The 18493-nt window shown below is 56.3% G+C and overlaps 2 protein-coding genes across 2 annotated transcripts in view; one reads left to right on the top strand and one right to left on the bottom strand.

Moving 5' to 3' along the window:
* The window catches only part of LOC117885522 (myosin-7-like), a 41166-nt gene extending 26777 nt beyond the window's left edge, over nt 1-14389 (top strand). The window contains exons 4-23 of the mRNA XM_034786794.1: nt 333-469; nt 597-852; nt 1082-1324; nt 1722-1898; nt 2179-2324; nt 2590-2680; nt 3551-3940; nt 4253-4379; nt 4843-4961; nt 5204-5400; nt 6488-6671; nt 8006-8171; nt 8318-8442; nt 10436-10744; nt 10876-11079; nt 11577-11702; nt 11828-12103; nt 13086-13181; nt 13729-13863; nt 14242-14389. Of these exons, the coding sequence (XP_034642685.1) occupies nt 333-469; nt 597-852; nt 1082-1324; nt 1722-1898; nt 2179-2324; nt 2590-2680; nt 3551-3940; nt 4253-4379; nt 4843-4961; nt 5204-5400; nt 6488-6671; nt 8006-8171; nt 8318-8442; nt 10436-10744; nt 10876-11079; nt 11577-11702; nt 11828-12103; nt 13086-13181; nt 13729-13863; nt 14242-14262 (3525 nt within the window). The 3' untranslated portion in view covers nt 14263-14389. The remainder of the gene's footprint in view (nt 1-332; nt 470-596; nt 853-1081; nt 1325-1721; nt 1899-2178; nt 2325-2589; nt 2681-3550; nt 3941-4252; nt 4380-4842; nt 4962-5203; nt 5401-6487; nt 6672-8005; nt 8172-8317; nt 8443-10435; nt 10745-10875; nt 11080-11576; nt 11703-11827; nt 12104-13085; nt 13182-13728; nt 13864-14241) is intronic.
* Nucleotides 14390-16583: 2194 nt separating this feature from the next.
* On the bottom strand, nt 16584-18400 carry LOC117885521 (zinc finger protein 771-like). Its single transcript, XM_034786793.1, has 2 exons — nt 18327-18400; nt 16584-17363 (listed from the first exon to the last, which is right to left on the bottom strand). Exon 2 carries the CDS (start codon nt 17316-17318, stop codon nt 16584-16586), a length of 735 nt encoding a protein of 244 aa, XP_034642684.1. The 5' UTR covers nt 17319-17363; nt 18327-18400.
* Between the last annotated feature and the right edge of the window lie 93 nt (nt 18401-18493).

Raw genomic sequence — 18493 nt, 5'->3', positions numbered from 1 at the left:
GAGGGGTCCCAGCCTGGTGCCAAGGGGCGCTGGGCTGGGGTGGGGTCCCAGCCTGGTGCTAGGGGGCGCTGGGCTGGGGTGGGGTCCCAGCCTGGTGCTAGGGGGCGCCGGGCCGGGGGGGTCCCAGCCTGGTGCTAGGGGGCGCTGGGCCGGGGGGTCCCAGCCTGGTGCCAGGGGGTGCTGGGCCGGGGTGGGGTCCCACCCTGGTGCTAGGGAGCGCTGGGCCGGGGTGGGGTCCCAGCCTGGTGCGAGGGGGCGCTGGGCCGGGGTGGGGTCCCAGCCTGGTGCTAGGAGGCGCTCTGCTGATGTTTGTATTTCGCTGGCTGTCCCAGGTGTTCTTCAAGGCCGGGCTGCTGGGGCTGCTGGAGGAGATGCGTGATGAGCGGCTTGCCCGGATCATCACCCGCCTCCAGGCCCAGTCCCGGGGCCTCCTCTCCCGCCTTGAATTCAAGAAGATCTTGGAACGCAGGTAGGGTGGGGTCCGAAGGTGTCATAGGAGACGTTGTTGTTGTAGGGCAGCTCGTAGCCATTTCTGGCTTGGGCACTGCTGTGGGGAAGTTCACAGCTTCAGCTCATGTGGCCTCCCTCCCTGCCAGGGACTCCCTGCTGGTTATACAGTGGAACATCCGGGCCTTCATGGGGGTGAAGAACTGGCCCTGGATGAAGCTCTACTTCAAGATCAAGCCGCTCCTGAAGAGTGCTGAGACGGAGAAGGAGATGCTGGCCATGAAGGAGGAGTTTGGGCGCCTGAAGGAGGCGCTGGAGAAGTCGGAGGCCCGGAGGAAGGAGCTGGAGGAGAAGATGGTCTCTCTGCTGCAGGAGAAGAACGACCTCCAGCTGCAAGTGCAGGCTGTGAGTGATGGAAGTGTTCCTCCCCCTTGACCCCTCTGGGCCCCGTGGTCAGTGAGGTTGGGTTGGGCCATGAATGATGGAGATCCCCCCGTTTGAATCCTCCTGACACTCCTGCCCTGTAGGCTTAGAAGAAGGGATTCCCCTATCCTTGAACCCCATGCTTCACCTATGAACCTATCACACTCTTTCTTTCCTTCATTCTCTCCATCTTTTTCTTCTTTCCTTTCAGGAGCAAGACAATCTTGCAGATGCCGAGGAGCGCTGCGACCAGCTGATCAAGAACAAGATCCAGCTGGAGGCCAAGGTGAAGGAGCAGACAGAGCGGCTGGAGGACGAGGAGGAGATGAATGCTGAGCTGACGGCCAAGAAGAGGAAGCTGGAGGACGAGTGCTCGGAGCTCAAGAAGGACATTGACGACCTGGAGCTGACCCTGGCCAAGGTGGAGAAGGAGAAACACGCGACGGAGAACAAGGTGAGGGCAGAGACGGGAGTTTGACTTGCAATAAGTGGCTTCAAGACTACTGCGGTTGAGTGGTATCAAGGCTGAGGCGAGTGGCCACAAGGTTGGTTGGGCTGGTTGGATTTCGTGGCCTGAGACCTGGTTAGACTGAGCGTTCTCAAGACTGGCTGGGTTGGATTGAGTGGCCTGTGGGATGTCTGGGTTGGGTTGAGTGTCATCAAGGATGGTTGGGTTGGTTCAGTGGCCTGAGGGATGATTGCGTTGGGTTGGTCAAGTGGATTCAAGGATTGCTGTTTTGAGTTAAGTGGCCTCAATCCTCCGCCCTGCCATGAAGCCACTAATCTCCAACACTGAGCTTTGCCCATTGGGCCACCCAATATCTAAACCCACCTGATTTATCTACTTGCAGGTGAAGAACCTGACAGAGGAGATGGCCGGGCTGGATGAGATAATCGCCAAGCTGACCAAGGAGAAGAAGGCTCTGCAGGAGGCCCATCAGCAAGCGCTGGACGACCTGCAGGCCGAGGAGGACAAGGTCAACACCTTGACCAAAGCCAAGGTCAAGCTGGAGCAGCAGGTGGACGACGTAAGTACCAGCAGCCTGGGGATGGGGCAAAGGAGCTAGATGGCATTACTGATAGGTTATTACTTCCTCCCCGTTTGGTGACTCCTTAGACTCTGGGGGATGTTGTGTCTGGAGAGGTTATCTCTGAGGGGTCCAAGTGGGGGTCCAGGGAGGGTGTCAGGGGGAATCACAGAGCAGAGTGTCTCCGATGGAGGGTGATCCATCACTGGGGGGGTTTCCCACTAAAAACATCCTGTTGAGTGGACCCCGGGTTCCTGGGTTCATTTTCTTTCTCTCTCAGTTGGAGGGCTCCCTGGAGCAGGAGAAGAAGATCCGCATGGACCTAGAACGGGCCAAGAGGAAGCTGGAAGGGGATTTGAAACTGGCCCAGGAGAGCATCATGGACCTGGAGAATGACAAGCAGCAGCTGGACGAGAAGCTGAAAAAGTAGGAGCCTCCTTGTGTCGCCAACCAGGAGTCCTGACTCCCAGCCCCTCTTTGCTCTAACCCCTAGACCCCACTCCCTCCCAGAGCCAGGGGTAGAATCCAGGAGTTCTGGCGCCTAACCTCCCACTCTAGCCCCTAGACCCCACTCCCCTCCCAGAGCCAGGGGTAGAATCCAGGAGTCCTGGATCCCAGCCCCCTGCTGTAACCACTAGACCCCACTCCCCTCGCAGAGCTAGAGAGAGAACTTGTTTTCTGTCTCCTTCAGGAAAGACTTTGAGCTCAGCGCACTGAATGCCCGGATCGAGGATGAGCAACTGATAGCTGCCCAGCTCCAGAAAAAGCTCAAAGAGCTTCAGGTGAGGCAGGCTGGCTTGTACGTCGCCAGAGTTGGGGTACAGAAATGCTCCCCGCCTAGCTGGGCTGGTAGCAGGATGATCTCGGTGCTCATCTCCTCTCCAGACTTTACTCTGTGTTGCTTGGGGGTGTCTCCACAATCCCTCTCCCCGTTTCTCCGGTCGAGAATTAGGATGGAGGAGCTCTCCTCCATCGAAAGTCTAGAACCAATAGAGACATTGAGGGTCCCCTCTTTTGTCTCTCAGGAAAATTCTCTTCCTCTCTGCTGTAGAACAGCATGCCCCAAAAGGGAGAAGATCTCATATTGGTCAGAGCCTATGGTCCTTTGCTTCTAGAACTTAGACTACTTGTATAATGTTCTAGAACGCCTACATGTTTTATTTGGCGCTGTGGGGTCTAGATCTGTTTAAAGAAATGGGTTATCTGAGCTCTCTCCTGTTTGAACAGGGAATCTCCAGAACCCGTACTATTCCTTCCCTGCTCTAGAATGTCCACCAGTCATTTTCAACATTGGGCACTCTAGATGCTGCTAAGGCCACTTGCTTCTAGACCCCCCACGCTTTCCCTGATCTAGAACATCTACATTCTGTCCTTTGGAGCTGCGTGTTGTAGACCCAGTTCAGGCACTTTACTTCTGGAACCCAAAGCATTCTTTCCCATGACCTAGGATGTCTACATGCTGTATGTGAAACTGGGTGTGTGAGATCTGGCTAATGACCTTTGTTCCTAGAACTTTTCTATCGTATCTAGCATATGTCACGTTCCAGATTTGGCTGAGGACCTTTGCTCCTCTACCCCACGTGTTCCTGCCTGCTCTAGCATGTGAGATGTTCTAGGCCTGTCTAAGCCCATGGGTCTCTCTCCGGCTGCAGGCACGCATCGAGGAGCTGGAGGAGGAGCTGGAGGCAGAGCGCACGGCCCGGGCCAAGGTGGAGAAGCTGCGCTCGGACCTGTCGCGGGAGCTGGAGGAGATCAGCGAGCGGCTGGAGGAGGCGGGCGGCGCCACCTCGGTGCAGATCGAGATGAACAAGAAGCGGGAGGCGGAGTTCCAGAAGATGCGGCGGGACCTGGAGGAGGCCACGCTGCAGCACGAGGCCACGGCCGCCACCCTGCGCAAGAAACACGCCGACTCGGTGGCCGAGCTGGGCGAGCAGATCGATAACCTGCAGCGCGTCAAGCAGAAGCTGGAGAAGGAGAAGAGCGAGCTCAAACTGGAGCTGGATGATGTCAGCTCCAACTTGGAGCAGCTGCTCAAAGCCAAGGTGCCCGGGGGCAGGCCGATGGAGGGGAGGAGCCATGGGTAGTTGGAGGAGCTAAGGGTGGAGGGGCCGATCTTAGCTGTGAGGGCAGCATCAGTGGGGGAGGAGCCACTTCCTCCTACTTAGAACCGGTGCTCATGAGGGCCAGACAAAGGCAGGGAGGTGGGGCCGAAGCTAGTGGGCAGGGGGAGGTGCCTCTCTTTCTGCCGCCCTCCTGGTTTTTTGGGGTCTCCTTTTCCTATTGCTCCTTCATTCTTGCGTTGGTTTCTTCCCCTCTTCCTTCCCTTCGCCGCCCCGACATCTCCCCTTCCCCAGGCCAACCTGGAGAAGCTGTGCCGGACGGTGGAGGACCAGATGAACGAACACAGGACCAAGTCCGAGGAGGCGCAGCGCATGGTGAACGACCTGACCACCCAGCGTGCCAAGCTCCAGGCTGAGAACGGTGAGTGGGGACCCCACATCGCCCTGCCCCCTGGAACCCCCCCATCGCCCTACACCCCTGGAACCCTGCACCACTGGTATCCCCTGCAAACTTGGGACCCCCCTCCCTGACCCCTATGCCCCTGGGACTCCCCCACCCGCCCCTGAGAGTCTTGCTGCATCCTCCTGACCACCCCATGAGGGATGTGCCCTCTGGGAGCCCCCTCCTCGCCCCCCATGTCCCCTTCCTCCCCCCTGCACCCCACACGCCATGTACAAGCCCCTGAGCCCTCTAACCCTCCTCCCCGCCCTCTGCCCCTCCCTGGGGGACCCCCCAAGAGCTCTCTCCCAACCCTGTGCACTCCATATGAGGGATCCTCCCCCCGCACCCCTGGGAGCCCCCCTCATGGTCCTCGTACACTGGGGTGAGGGGTGCAGGGTCCCCACGGATGGTTCCCTATTCTCCCTTTCTGCCCTGCACCCAGGTGAGCTGGCCAGGCAGCTGGATGAGAAGGATGCACTGGTCAACCAGCTGACACGGGGGAAGCTGACGTACACCCAACAGCTGGAAGATCTCAAGAGACAACTGGAGGAAGAGGCCAAGGCAAGGGCTGGGCTGGCAGGGGCTGCAGGTCGGGGGTGAGGGGCACCGGCAGGGCTGGGGGGGCAGGGCTGGACTAGCCGGGGGGTGCGGGTCGGGGGGGGGGGGGGCCGGGAGGGCTGGAGGGGCAGGGGCTGTGGGTTGGGAGTGAGGGGCACCAGCAGAGCTCGGGTGGGACTGGACTAGCAGGTGGCTACAGGTCGGGAGTGAGGGGCACCGGCAGAGCTCTTTGTCCCCCACCCCAGGCGAAGAACGCCCTGGCCCACGCGCTGCAGTCAGCCCGGCATGACTGTGACCTGCTGCGGGAACAGTACGAGGAGGAGACGGAGGCGAAGGCCGAGCTGCAGCGCTCGCTCTCCAAGGCCAACTCCGAGGTGGCGCAGTGGAGAACCAAGTACGAGACGGACGCCATCCAGAGGACAGAGGAGCTGGAGGAGGCCAAGTGAGTGCCAGGTGGCTTTCCCTATCGCCGTCTCCCTCCCTGCCTTCCCCCCATCCTGGGAACTTGTCTAGAATGCTCTAGAGCCATCTGGAACATGAGGATCCCATGTGGCAGGCCAGTGTTTTGGATGTTTTCTCCTGGGGACTTGTCTAGAGCGGTCTAGAAACCTTCCATTCCCCCGTTCTTCCATTCCTGCTTGCTTTCACCCTCTCATTCAATCCCTCCTATTTTCTTTTTGTTCCCTTGTTCTTTTATTTTTTGTGCATTCTCTTATTCTTTTGTGCTTTTTTCTTTCATCCGCTCCTCTTGTTTCTCTCAATCATTCTTTTTTTTCACATTCATTCTCTTGTTTGTTCTGTCATTTTTTCTTTCTTTCTGTTGTTCTTTCATTTCTTGTTTTGTTTGTTCTGTCTTCCCATCTCTCTTGCTTCCTTTCTGTTGGCTTTTCATTTGTTTGTTCTTTCGTCCGCCTGTTCTTTTTTCCTTTCATCCTTTTTTGTTCTTTTGTTCCTTCTTGCATTCCTTCTGTTTTTTCTTTTTTCCTTTTTTATTGTTTGTCTCATTCTTTTTCTTTTTTCCTTTCATCTTCCTGTTCTTTTTTTTTCTTGTCCTTTCTTTCTGTTCATTCTTCCTTCCTGATTGTTTGTTCTTCCTGTTCATCCTTTCCTTTAATCCTGTCCTGTGCTTGGTTCAACATTCCCACCATCTCTCCTATTTCCTTCCATCTTGCCCTGAAGTGAAGGTGTGTGTGTCTCTCTCTATTCCTCACCATGGACCAGAAACTCCTTCTGTCTTGAAGGGTCTAGAACATAAGGTTCCCATTCATCCCGCCAGTGTCTTGGTCATGTACAGCTGGAAGATTGTCTACAATGGTCTAGAGCAGTCTAGAATATAAGAATCCCACGTGTCAATCCAGTGTCTTGGTAATTTTCTACGGGGAACTTGTCTAGAATGGTCCAGACCATCAGGCCGGTGTTACAGGCATTTTTCTGCTGGGAACCCCCTGTAATTCCAAGGCTGAGGGAGGTGGGGAAGAGCCCAGGTTGCTCTTTGGTGACCGATGGTGTCTGTCGCCCCCCGGTGGCAGGAAGAAGCTGGCGCAGCGGCTGCAGGAGGCAGAGGAGGCTGTGGAGGCCGTGAACGCCAAGTGCTCGTCACTGGAGAAGACCAAGCACCGGCTGCAGAATGAGATCGAGGACCTGATGGTGGACGTGGAGCGGTCAAATGCCGCCGCAGCCGCCCTGGACAAGAAGCAGAGAAACTTCGACAAGGTGGGACTGGGGGGGGGGGAGAGAGAGCGGGAGAGAGAATGAATGAATGGATGAAGTAGAGCAAAGAAAGAATGAAACAGGGCCAAAGGAAGACAGAATAAAACAGAACTAAAGAAATGAAGCATGAATTAAATAGAGGCAAGGAAAGAAAGGAGGAGGTAGAGCTGCAGAAAAATTGAATACAAAGCCAAAAAATATCAAATTAAATAAAATCAAGGAAGAAAGGAAGGGATAAAACAGAGTGAATGAATGAAAGAAAGACTAGAAGGAAATAAAGAAGGAAACAGAGCACAGAAGGAATGAAATAGAGCCTAGGAAAGAAAGAAGCAAAACCAAATATAAATAAAATAGAACAAAAATATGGAACAAAAGTAAAAATGGACTAGAGGGAAGGAGTCAAAGAATGAGAGCAGGAAGTACAAAGAAAAATTGAATAAAAGGCCAATGAACAAATGAATGAAAGAGAGCAAAGAGAGACTTAAATGGGGGCAAAAGATAGACAGGGTGAAAGATGGAAATAAACCGAAATAGAGCCAAATAAAGAACGAGTGAATGAAACAGAACCAAAGAATGAATGAAATAGAGCCAAGAAAGGCAAAAAATACTTTTCAGCACCCAACAATTGGGTATTTTTCAGGAGAAAACATTCTCATTTGCGTTGCTAAGAGGTGAAAAAAATTTGTTTCCCCGAAAAGTCAACATTTCCATCCCCCCTCCCGTCTCGTTCTCCTTTCGAAGATGGGGAGACCATAATATCTCAGAGCTTACGAGGTGACTTGATCATGGTCTATAACAGGGATCGGCGACCTTTGGCACGTGGCTCACCAGGGTAAGTAGGGTGCTTACCCTGGCGAGCCGCGGGCCAAAGGTTGCCGATCCCTGGTCTACAAGGATCTACCCAGGCAAGAGGTTTTCTGGTAGGGCACTCTTGAATCTCAGCACCCAAAGGAGAACGAGACCAGTGCCTGGACTCTGAAGTACGACATGTTCAGACTAGAAATAAGGTGCAAATTTTTCACGGGCACAGGAAGTAACCCTGGAAGAGCCAGCCTAGGCTGACGGTGGCTTCTCCGTCACTTGGCATCTTTAAATCAAGAACTGGCGTCTCTTAAGACATGTTCTAGCTCAGTTGTCAGATATGGGCTGGAAACATGGGTGACTGGGCTTAGAATCTACAGAAAGGGGGAGAGACCGAGGACAGGGAAAGCAGGAAGGAATGAAAAGCCAGAAGAAAGGGGAGAGAAGGGAGAGGGGCTCAGAGCAGGGAGTTTTCTCCGCTGAGCAGAAGGCTCATCCATTGGGGTGACTCTCTCATCCCCCACCCCACCCCCCAGATCCTGTCCGAGTGGAAGCAGAAGTTCGAGGAGTCGCAGACGGAGCTGGAGTCGTCGCAGAAGGAGGCGCGGTCACTCAGCACCGAGCTCTTCAAGCTGAAGAACGCCTACGAGGAGTCGCTGGAGCATCTGGAGACCTTCAAGAGGGAGAACAAGAACCTACAGGGTGAGGATCTCCCCAGCCCACTCCCCGGCACCCCCTTCCCCCGCTCCCTGCAGCACAGCGCCCTCTGGCCCCACGCTGGGGTAGGACAATGTCCCACTCTAGCCATGACCCGCCTCCGGCTTAGCGCGGTCTCTCTCCCCCCGCAGAGGAAATCTCAGACCTGACGGAGCAGCTGGGTGAGGGAGGCAAGAACCTGCATGAGCTGGAGAAGGTGCGGAAGCAGCTGGAGGCCGAGAAGATGGAGCTGCAGGCGGCGCTGGAGGAGGCTGAGGTGAGGGGCACAGCCGAGCACCCCTTCCCAGAGCTGCGTGGGGGTCAGCCGGGAACCCCCCCAGCGCCGGCTCAGTTGGTCTGTCTGTCTGCACTTCCTCGTCATCATTCTCCATCTTCAGTGGCTCATTCTTTCTTTCTCTGTCCTCTTTTTTCTTGTATTCCTTCTGTCGTGGGCAAGCGCACCCCATCCCCTCTTGGGGCGGGGTGAGGGTCATTATCTCCCCACGACTGAGTCCATACGATCACCCCTTTGTCACAGCCTCACAGCACTTGTGCTCTCTTGGCCCCATGTGGTCTCTGGGGGGAACCCCCTTCAGAGCCACAGCCCTTCTCGGGGGCCCACTCTCTCTCAGGGGTTAAGCTGTTGGCCCCTCCGCCTCCTGGAACCGCACCTCTCTGAGCTTTAGCATGCCTGTCGCCCGCCTGGGCCCCCTCAGGGAGTCCACTCGCTCTGGCCCCCGGGGCCTCCACTCCCAGAGGGAGCAATGCATCCCTGTTCTCTAGACCGGAGCGACTCTCAGCCGGCGTAAAACAGGAGGTTTAGCGAACGTTTGAACCCAGCACAGGAAACTCTCTGGGCCCTCGGGCCTAGCAACCCTCAGCACATCTAGTTCTCCCCTGCATCCAGGGGGACTCTCCCCAGCCCAGAGACCCCCTCTTTCCAGCCGAGGCATCATATATCACCGTCCCCAACTGCTCCTCCCCGTCCTTTGTCTTCCATCCCAGGTAAACAGGTCGCTGGGGCCCTCTCTCTTCCATCCTTTGTTCCCCTCTGGCTGGAACTGGTTGGTCAGGTCACCGGGGTCCTCTCTCCTCAGCCCTTTGTCCTCCCACTGGCCAGAACCAGCTGACTGCCAAGCTGGGGTGAGCCTCTTAGTCTCCAGGTCACCAGTTGTTAGGGATCCCCATCTCCAGGCCGTTGTCTGGGGGTCCCGGCTGCCAGGCGAGGTCACACCTGGTCCTCTCCCACCACCTTGTTAAACATGCAGCACACAGGGAAACTGAGGCGCGCACATGCTAGTCATGTAAAACACTACAATAATCCCCATCTTTGTCACACCCTTGTTTGGGATAGTGGGATTTAGGGGTAAAAGTCAACATGGCTGCTCTCTTTCAGCGCTGTGTGGCCTAGCAGCCGGTCAGGGAAGTGGGCTGCCACCTAGAGGTGCGTGGTGGCCGGGTAGGGGGACCCGGACCCTTCCTGCTCCACCGGTTCCCAGCTCAGGACCCTGGCAGTGACAAGGGCGCCCTCCACTGGGTCAGCGGGGGATCTGCCCAAAACACGCTCACACCACTCAGCACAATGACTAGTCCCCCTGAGCTACTTCCTGCCCTGTCCCTGGGGCGGTGGTCCTGGCATCTCGGGGCTCCTCGGTCTCTGCGGCTCTCAGCAGCTCCGTCACTTCTTGGGCATCCTCCTGGGTCTCGGCGGCTCTGGCTGGAGCCTGCAGCGTGCAACCTCCCTCTTCCGCGGTCAGCCCTGAATGAACCGAGCTGCTCCCTTTTATACCTAGTCTCCACCTGGAGCATGCCCGGCAGGGCCGAGGGGGCGTGGCCTCCTGGGCCCAGAGAGTTAACATTTGCAGTACCAGTGCGAGGCAAATGCACCCCATCACACCTTCATTTATTCCTCTTTTCACTGGTTGGTTCATTTTTTCTTTCCCTACCTCATTTTTCACTCATTCTTTCCCCCGTTGTTTCATTCCTGCTTTCATTCACTGATTCTTTTTTTCCTGTCATGTATTAATTCATTCCTTTCCATGTCTCGTTTCATTCTTTCTGTTTCCTTTTTACATCTTTGTCTCCATTTTGTCCTTTCTTTCTCTCTTCTGCATTCTTCCTTTTTTCACTTCTACGTCTGTTTCTTTCTTTCATTTCTACATTTTCTTTCAACTCCATTAAATTCTCTTCCTTCCCTTATGTCTTAATCTCTCTCTCTCTCTCTCTCTTTTCTCTAACTCATTCATCCTCCCTCCTCCCCCCACCCCCAGGCCTCTCTGGAGCACGAGGAAGGGAAGATTCTGCGGGCCCAGCTGGAGTTTAACCAGTTCAAGGCGGATTTCGAGCGGAAGCTGGCGGAGAAGGACGAGGAGATGGAGCAGGCCAAGCGCAACCACCTGCGGGTGGTGGATTCGCTGCAGACCTCGCTGGACGCCGAGACCCGCAGCCGCAACGAGGCGCTGAGAGTCAAGAAGAAGATGGAGGGCGACCTCAACGAGATGGAGATCCAGCTGAGCCATGCCAACCGCATGGCGGCCGAGGCCCAGAGCCACCTCAAGGCCGCTCAGACCCAGCTCAAGGTAACAGGGCCTCCAGGGGGAAGAGAATGGGGCCTTTTCCCTCGGGGGGGAAGCTCCCACCTGGCCCCAGGGCAGGGGATATGCTGGCTGGTGGGGGGGTCCCCTGTAGCCCTACATGTTTGTGCCCACAGGACTCCCAGCTGCAGCTGGATGACTTTATCCGGGCCAACGAGGACCTAAAGGAGAACATTGCCATTGTGGAGCGGCGGAACTCCCTGCTGCAGGCCGAGCTGGAGGAGCTGCGGGCCGTGGTGGAGCAGACGGAGCGCGCCCGGAAACTGGCCGAGCAGGAGCTGATAGAAGCCAGTGAGAGAGTCCAATTGCTCCACACCCAGGTGAGAGAGATGGGGACCCCCTGACTCCCCCATCTTGGAGCTCCCTTTGCCCCCAATCTCCTGTCCTTGGGACACCCTGCAGAGATCTGTCTTCTAGAGCGCTCATTCACTGCAGCAGGCGTGACCTAAAATGTCACGTTCCAGAGCAGCCACATCTAGAATTCTGTCTGCCCGGGAGCATGGATGGTGGATCTGTGGTTCTCCAGGATCTATACTGCCAGCACCCAGCTCATTTCTCCAGCACAAAAATCCACTCACTCTAGAATAGCTGCCTAGAACATTGGTGTGTCTGTGCTTGGAGCTCCATCATGATCTAGAACACAGCTCAGTGTCCCTGTAAGGTCCCCCCCCCGTTCCCATGCAGCTCTGGATCCTGGTTCCAGGTGGATTCCAGGTGCTCTTCCAGAAAGAAGACCTAGAACAGGGGACAGAGATCTTGATAACTGGATGACACCTTGTTTCTTGATCATCCTGACCCCCCCCTTGTGTTCCTCTAGAACACCAACCTGATCAACCAGAAGAAGAAGATGGAGGTGGATCTGTCCCAGCTGCAGACAGAGGTGGAGGAGGCCGTGCAGGAGTGCAGGAATGCTGAGGAGAAGGCCAAGAAAGCCATCACCGACGTGAGTGTGAGGGAATGGGACAGGGGGCCTGTGCCCTCTAGGGGGCACCGGCTCCGACCTGGCCCCAGGGTGGGGGTACTGGCTGGCTCAGGGGGGCAGGGAATGACTCTTCTTTCTGGCCGCAGGCGGCGATGATGGCGGAGGAGCTGAAGAAGGAGCAGGACACCAGCGCCCACCTGGAGCGGATGAAGAAGAACATGGAGCAGACCATCAAGGACCTGCAGCTGCGGCTGGATGAGGCCGAGCAGCTGGCCCTCAAGGGCGGCAAGAAGCAGCTGCAGAAGCTGGAGGCGCGTGTCCGGGAGCTCGAGAACGAGCTGGAGTCGGAGCAGAAGCGCAATGTGGAGAGCATCAAGGGTATGAGGAAGTGTGAGCGGCGCATCAAGGAGCTCACCTACCAGGTACCTGGGGGTTATGTGCATCTAGAAAAAAACCTTCTCCAGAAGCCCTACTCCAGGCAGTTTTCTCCTGCTTCTAGATCATTGCTCCTAGTTCCAGCATTGAGGGGCAGGACCCCTGCAGTGCTTTTCAGTCTTCCTGGGGGAAGGGAGGACAGCAGCACAGAGCATTCCTTTGCTCCTGTTCTGGAGCGGGTAGTCTACAACGCCATCTCCGTTCCAGAGCCAAAGACACGGTACTCAGAGTGGGTCCTTCCATTCTGAAAGAGGCTTTTCTGTGGAGATGGAGGACACTGCCTAGAACGAGCCAAGCACCCTGTTCTAGAATAGAATTCTAGAATGCTGTGGTGGTTCTAGAACCAAATATCAGCACCCACCTGCTGCCATGTCCCCAGTGGGGTCTCTTTTATTCTGAAGGGACTTGCCCATGTGGCAGGGGGGAAAGGTCTGTGTGTGAAGAACAGCCCAAGTCTGGGCCTTCTGGGTCTAGAACAGAACTTTAGAACCCATCTTGCCTCTAGAATTAAAAAATAAGTTCCCACTGCGTCTTTCGTTCTCAGGCGCTTTCCCCCTGGGAAGACAAGTTTGAGTCTGGAGTCATTCTCTAGGCCTTCTTGCTCTTAAACTTGAACTAAAAGGCCTGATTCCCTGGCCCCCTCTGATCTAGAGCCAGGCCCTACTGCCTGACCACCCACCCTTCCCTTCTAGAATCAGACTCTAGACGCTCCTCACATTAACCCTTCCCCCCTGACGTCCGGCTCTCCATAAGTCACCCATCTGATCTAAAGCCCATTCTAGAATTAGAGAAAAGGACCATTTTCTAGATGGCCTTTCCATTCTAGATGGGGTCTGGAGATTGGAGCCTAGATGGTTTCCAGATGGCATTGGATACCCCACGGCCAGAGAGGTCAGGGGTGACGGGGATGCTGTTATCCTAATGCTTCCTCCACCATCCCTGTCTCTCTCTCTCCCCCTCTGTCCTCAGACCGAGGAGGATAAGAAAAACCTGATGAGACTCCAGGACCTGGTGGACAAACTCCAGATGAAGGTCAAAGCCTACAAGAGGCAGGCGGAAGAGGCGGTGAGTATCCGACCTTCCAGATCAGCCCCTTGGTCCAGTCAGTCCAGGCTCCCTCTCCCCTCATTGGCCATTCGTCCCAGCCAATCCTGCCTCTCCCCTCTAAACCAGGGCCTGCTTGTGTTCACTGAGTATCCAGTGGTGGGTAGTTCCTCAGGCAAACATATTAATTTGGGGGGGGGGTTGTTCTCTGTGTCAACTCCCACTGGGGCAGAAGCCAGGCAGATGCAGGGGAGGGAGGGATGAATGGGTGGATAGTTGAGTGGGGAGGGGGATGGATGGACAGGTTGACGGATGAGAGAATGGATGGGTCTAATCTGTTAGTACCCATTCCTGCTCTTATCTGCTGCAAATATAGTAGCAGGCAATTCCACACGTTAACACAATCCATTTGTTCTCTATGCCCCCAGTGAGGCAGGGACATTCCCCTCCTCTGCAGGGCAGTACCCAGGTAGGTGCAGGGGCCTGGCCATGCTGAACTCTGGGTTGCGCTGCAGACCCAGTAGCGGGCAGTTCCACAGGTAACACCCCAGTTTCTCTCCCCCGGCAGGAGGAACAAGCCAACACCAACCTGGCCAAGTTCCGGAAGGTGCAGCACGAGCTGGATGAGGCGGAGGAGCGGGCCGACATCGCCGAGTCCCAGGTCAACAAGCTGCGGGCCAAGAGCCGCGACGCTGGGGGGAAGGTGAGCGACAGGGACAGGGGGCAGCGCTCGGTCCAGCTGGCCCAACCCAGAGACTCCAGCCCTGACCCCCACCCTGTCACACCAAGGGTGTCGCTCAGCCTTTCCCTTTGTATCGCTTGGTGTTTTTCATTCCTTTTCTTTCTTACTCTATCATTCCATCTTTCTTTTTCTTCCTTTCTTTCCCTATCACTTCATCTTTCTGTCTCTCTCTCCCTATCACTCCTTATCACTCCATCTTCCTTTCTTTCTTTCTCTGTCCCTCCATCTGTCTTTATCACTCCATTTTTTCTCTGTTATTCCATCTTTTTTCTCTCTCACTCTCTTTTTCTTTCTTTCCTTCCTTCTCTCTCAGTCTTTCCTCTCTGCTTTTTCTTCCAGAAGCTCCATGATGAGGAGTGAAGGGGCCCAATTTTCCAGATCGTGGCTGGGAACCTCCCACCCCCTCCCCAGCTGACCCCCCAAGACTGGGCTTAATAACGTAACGTTAATAGAGAGTCATTAATAAAGTGAAACAGCAATCTTCTGATCCTGGTGTCACAGCGCCCCATTCCTGCAGCCCAAGGGCCCCTCCCTCACCCAGTGTCAGGCGCTCCTCCCCTCTGGAGAACCCAGGTGTCCAGGCCCTTCTCCCAACTTCTCAAGTGTCACCGCGCCCCCTGCTGGAGAACACAGGTATCCAGGCCTCTGCAGGTTCCCTTTCCTAACCAATGTCACGGCACCCCCTGCTGGAGAACCCAGGCAACTGGGCCACGCCCAGCTATTCAGATGCCCCCTGGTGGCCAGTGGGCATGTTGCATGCCGCTTGCAGCTCCCAATAACCACACAGGGCCCATATAAGGTATATAGGACCAAACCACATTTTACTGTATGAGGGAGGACGACTGAGTCCTTTTTCTTGGTGGGGGAACACCATATACATTTCAGGGTTCAGGAGGTCACTACAGAGACAACGATCTGGCAATTCCCAGTCCCGGAGCGCATCAGGCCACAATAGAGACGTATAGACATGCACCCCCCCATCCAAAGCCCCCTCAAAAAAGAGGGTAACCTTGCCCCCTGCCAGAGGAGGCTTAGCGGGAACCCCAGGGGCCCAGAATCTATGGAGGGGGGGAAAGGTCTGCTTCTCTCTTATTTACAGCTGGGGGGGAAGCATGCTGTGAAATTTTGGGGTGAATTTGAGAGAAGGTGTCACAGTCAGTTTGGGGTTGATTCCCCGCTTGGAAATTTTGGGGTGAATGCTGCTGATTTGGGGGTGAATCTTGTTCAATTTAGGGGGGTGCTCGCCTGCTATGAAATGGGGCTGAACCTAGCCGTGATTTGGGAGGAGGGATCTTCCTGTGAAATTAGGGTGAATCTGTCAGTTTGGGGGGACGCTGAAACATACAGTGACATTGGGTGAATTCTGTCAGTTCTCAGGGCTGGCTGATGGGGTGAATCTGGCTGTGATTTGGGGGTGAACCCCACCAATTTGGGGTGAATCACTGTAAAATGGGGTAGCATCATGCTCTGATTTTGGGGATGAATCTGTCAATTAGAGGGGTTGAAATTGCTGTGATTAGTGGGTGAACAGACGGTTAATTTGTGACAGAATTGGGGTGAATCTTGGTGTCAGATTGGGGGATCGCTGCAGGATCAAATTGCTGTAAACCTGGGGATCCTTGTTAGAAAATTTGGGGTGCAACTGCCATGTAATTCTGGGGAAACCTTCCTGTCAAATTTTGGGGTGAATCTTGCTGTCAGTTTTGGGGTGAACCCAGCTCTGAACTTGGGACCGCTGTGCCAGTTTTATGCATTGATTCCTGCTATAAATTTGGGGTGAACCCACTGTGAAATTTGGAGGCAAAGACGGGGCTGATGTTAGTGTGCAATTCCCAGCAAACTGCTATAAATGTAGGGGTGACTCCAGCTCTGAATTCAGGGCACATCTTATTAATAACTGTAGTGTGAACCAGGCTGTTAATTTGGGGGTGAATCTGCTATGAAATTTGGGGTGAATCATCCTATGAATGTTGGGTGTCACCTTGCTATGAAATTTTGGGGTGAGGGCTAATTTGGGGGTGTCTTCTATAAATGATGGCATCAGCCTTCTGTCAGTTTGGGGGTTCTGAAATTGGGGGTGCATCTTGCTGTGAATTTTGGGGTGAACCTGATTCTGTTTTGGGGTGAACCTTGCTGTTAATTTGGGGGTGTATTTTGTTGGTATTTGGGGGCAAACCTGGCTGCCAATTTTGAGGTGAACCTGATTCCATTTTGGGGGAGGAACTTTGCTCTTTTGGGGTGAACCTGACTGTCAATTTGGGAGTTAAATCCTGCTGTCAGCTTTTGGGGGAACCTGAGTCCTCTGATTTTGGACCCACATTTTGCCAGTCAAAGGGTGAATCTAGGGCTGGATTTAGGGCTGCATCTTGCTGCCAATTTAAGTGGAGAACATGGCTTCTAATGTGGGGGTGCAATTTGCCAAAGTGGGGTTAAACCTGGCGTTTAACTTGAGCATGCATCTTACTGCCAATTTGGGGGGGGATGCTGGCTTTTAATTTGGGGCTGCAATGTGCCAATTTGGGTGGGACACTGGCTTTTAATTTGGGGGTTCACCATGCTTTCAATTTGGGGGGTTCTGTAGTCTCTGCACCCCCTCTCCGAAGACGCCCCAATGAGCATCCCCCACAGTGGGAGGGGGTGAGTCTCCCTGGACGGGGTGGGGGCACCCCCTTTCCCACCTCTCACTCCACTCCCGGCCCCGCCTCCCTTTTCCGCCGCTGCCTCCTCCCCCCGGCCGCGCTGTCCCTGGTGTGAATCAGCCGGTGCTTCTGCAGGTGCCCCGAGGTCTTGAAGGCTTTGGGGCACTCGGGGCAGGGGTAGGGCCGCTCCCCGGTGTGGATCTTGAGGTGACGGCGCAGCAGGAAGGAGTAGGCGAAGGTCTTGCCGCAGACGGAGCAGAGGTAGGGCCGCTCGCCGGTGTGCACCCGCTGGTGCTCGGTGAGCTGGGAGGCGGGGCCGGAGGCGCTGCCGCAGGGCTCGCACCGGGAGTGCCGCTCGCCCGTGTGGAAGCGCTGGTGCTGGGCCACGTCCCACGGGCGCAGGAAGGTCTTGCCGCACAGCGGGCAGCCGTGCTTGCGCTCGGCCCAGTGGGTGCGCCGGTGCTGCGCCAGGTGGGAGGAGGACATGAAGGCCTTGGCACAGTGCGGGCAGGCGAAGGGGCGCTCGCCGGTGTGCGACCGCCCGTGGGTCTCCAGCTGAGCCGCCTGGGCGAAGCCTTTGCCGCACTCGGCGCAGCGGAAGGGCTTCTCGCCGCGGTGCGCGGCCTCGTGGCGGAGCAGCGCCGAGGAGCGGGCGAAGGCCTTGCCGCAGGTCGGGCAGCCGTAGCCGCGGCCCTGGGGGGACGAGCGGGCGTGGGGGCGCAGGTCCCACAGCCGCGGGAACGCGGGCGCCCGGCTGGGGCGGGAGGCGTCCGACATGGGGGAGGGGAGGTCCGGGGCGGCCGGGTTAGCCCATGGCGGCGGCTGTAGGGGGCGGTAAAGGGAGAGGCGGGTTAAAGGGCGTCACAAGGGCTTGGAGAAATGCCGAAAAGGGGGGGGGGGGGCAGATGCCAGGAGACAGGTGTGGGCAGAGGCCGGGTGACGCGGGCATTGGGATACACGCGCCTGTGCAAAGGCCAGGTGATGGGGGGGATGCCAGAGACACACACTGGGAGACACGCATGTGTGCAAATGCCAGGAAACTGACACTTGTGCAAATGCTGAGAGACACATGCACGGGAGACGTGCGCTTATGCAAAGGCTGGGAGCCAGACACTGGGTGACACGTGCTTGTGCAAAGGCTGGGAGACACACGCATGGGGAGACGTGTGCTTGTGCAAAGGCAGGGAGAGCCACGCCCGTGTGCAAACACCAAGGGAAAATGCACAGCCCTGGGCCCACCCCTGTGTGTACACACACTCACCCGGCACAGAGATCTGGGGACACGTCTCGGTTTCCCTTGCACGCTTTGCACACCCCTTGCCCAGCCATTTGCACGTGCACAGGACGCCCCCTTACACGCCTGCCTTCACTTGAAACAGCCCCTCCTCCTATCACCCCGAGGATACCCACCCCCACAAAAATAATCCCCCAACACCCCCAGCCCCGCCTCTGTGCCCCCCAAGAGGTCTCCAGCTCAGCCTCTGTACCCCCCAAGCCCCCCAGCCCTACCCTGCCTCTGTGCCCCCAAAAATCTCCAGCCCCCCAAACCTCCCCAGCCCTGCCCTGCACGCCCCCCAAAATAACCCTCAACCTCCCCAAACCTCCTGAACCCGCACCCCCAAAACGCCCCTAGCCCACTGTACCCCCAAATGCTGCCCCCATACTTTGTTGGGCACAGAGCACCCCGGTTGGGGGGCCTGGAGGGAAAACGGGGTGTCGGGGAAAAGGGGGGCTGTGGGTGGTGGATGGAGGAGATGGGGGAGGGGGTCGGCGGGGGTCTGGTACCTGCCTCCTCTGGGCTGGGGGCTTCGCTGCAGCAGCAGCCGGGTCCCTGCGCCGCGTCCGCTGCGTCTCCCTCCCTCCCCCCGCCTCTATCCCGCTCCCTCCCCCCAGCCCCCTCCCCTTCTGTCCCTCCCCCGCCCCCCCGCCGCTCCCTTCCCCCAGCCCCCTCC

This window comes from Trachemys scripta, chromosome 12 (assembly GCF_013100865.1).
Source record: "Trachemys scripta elegans isolate TJP31775 chromosome 12, CAS_Tse_1.0, whole genome shotgun sequence".
Taxonomy (NCBI): Eukaryota; Metazoa; Chordata; order Testudines; family Emydidae; genus Trachemys; species Trachemys scripta.
This window is presented reverse-complemented; position numbering and strand designations above follow the sequence as displayed.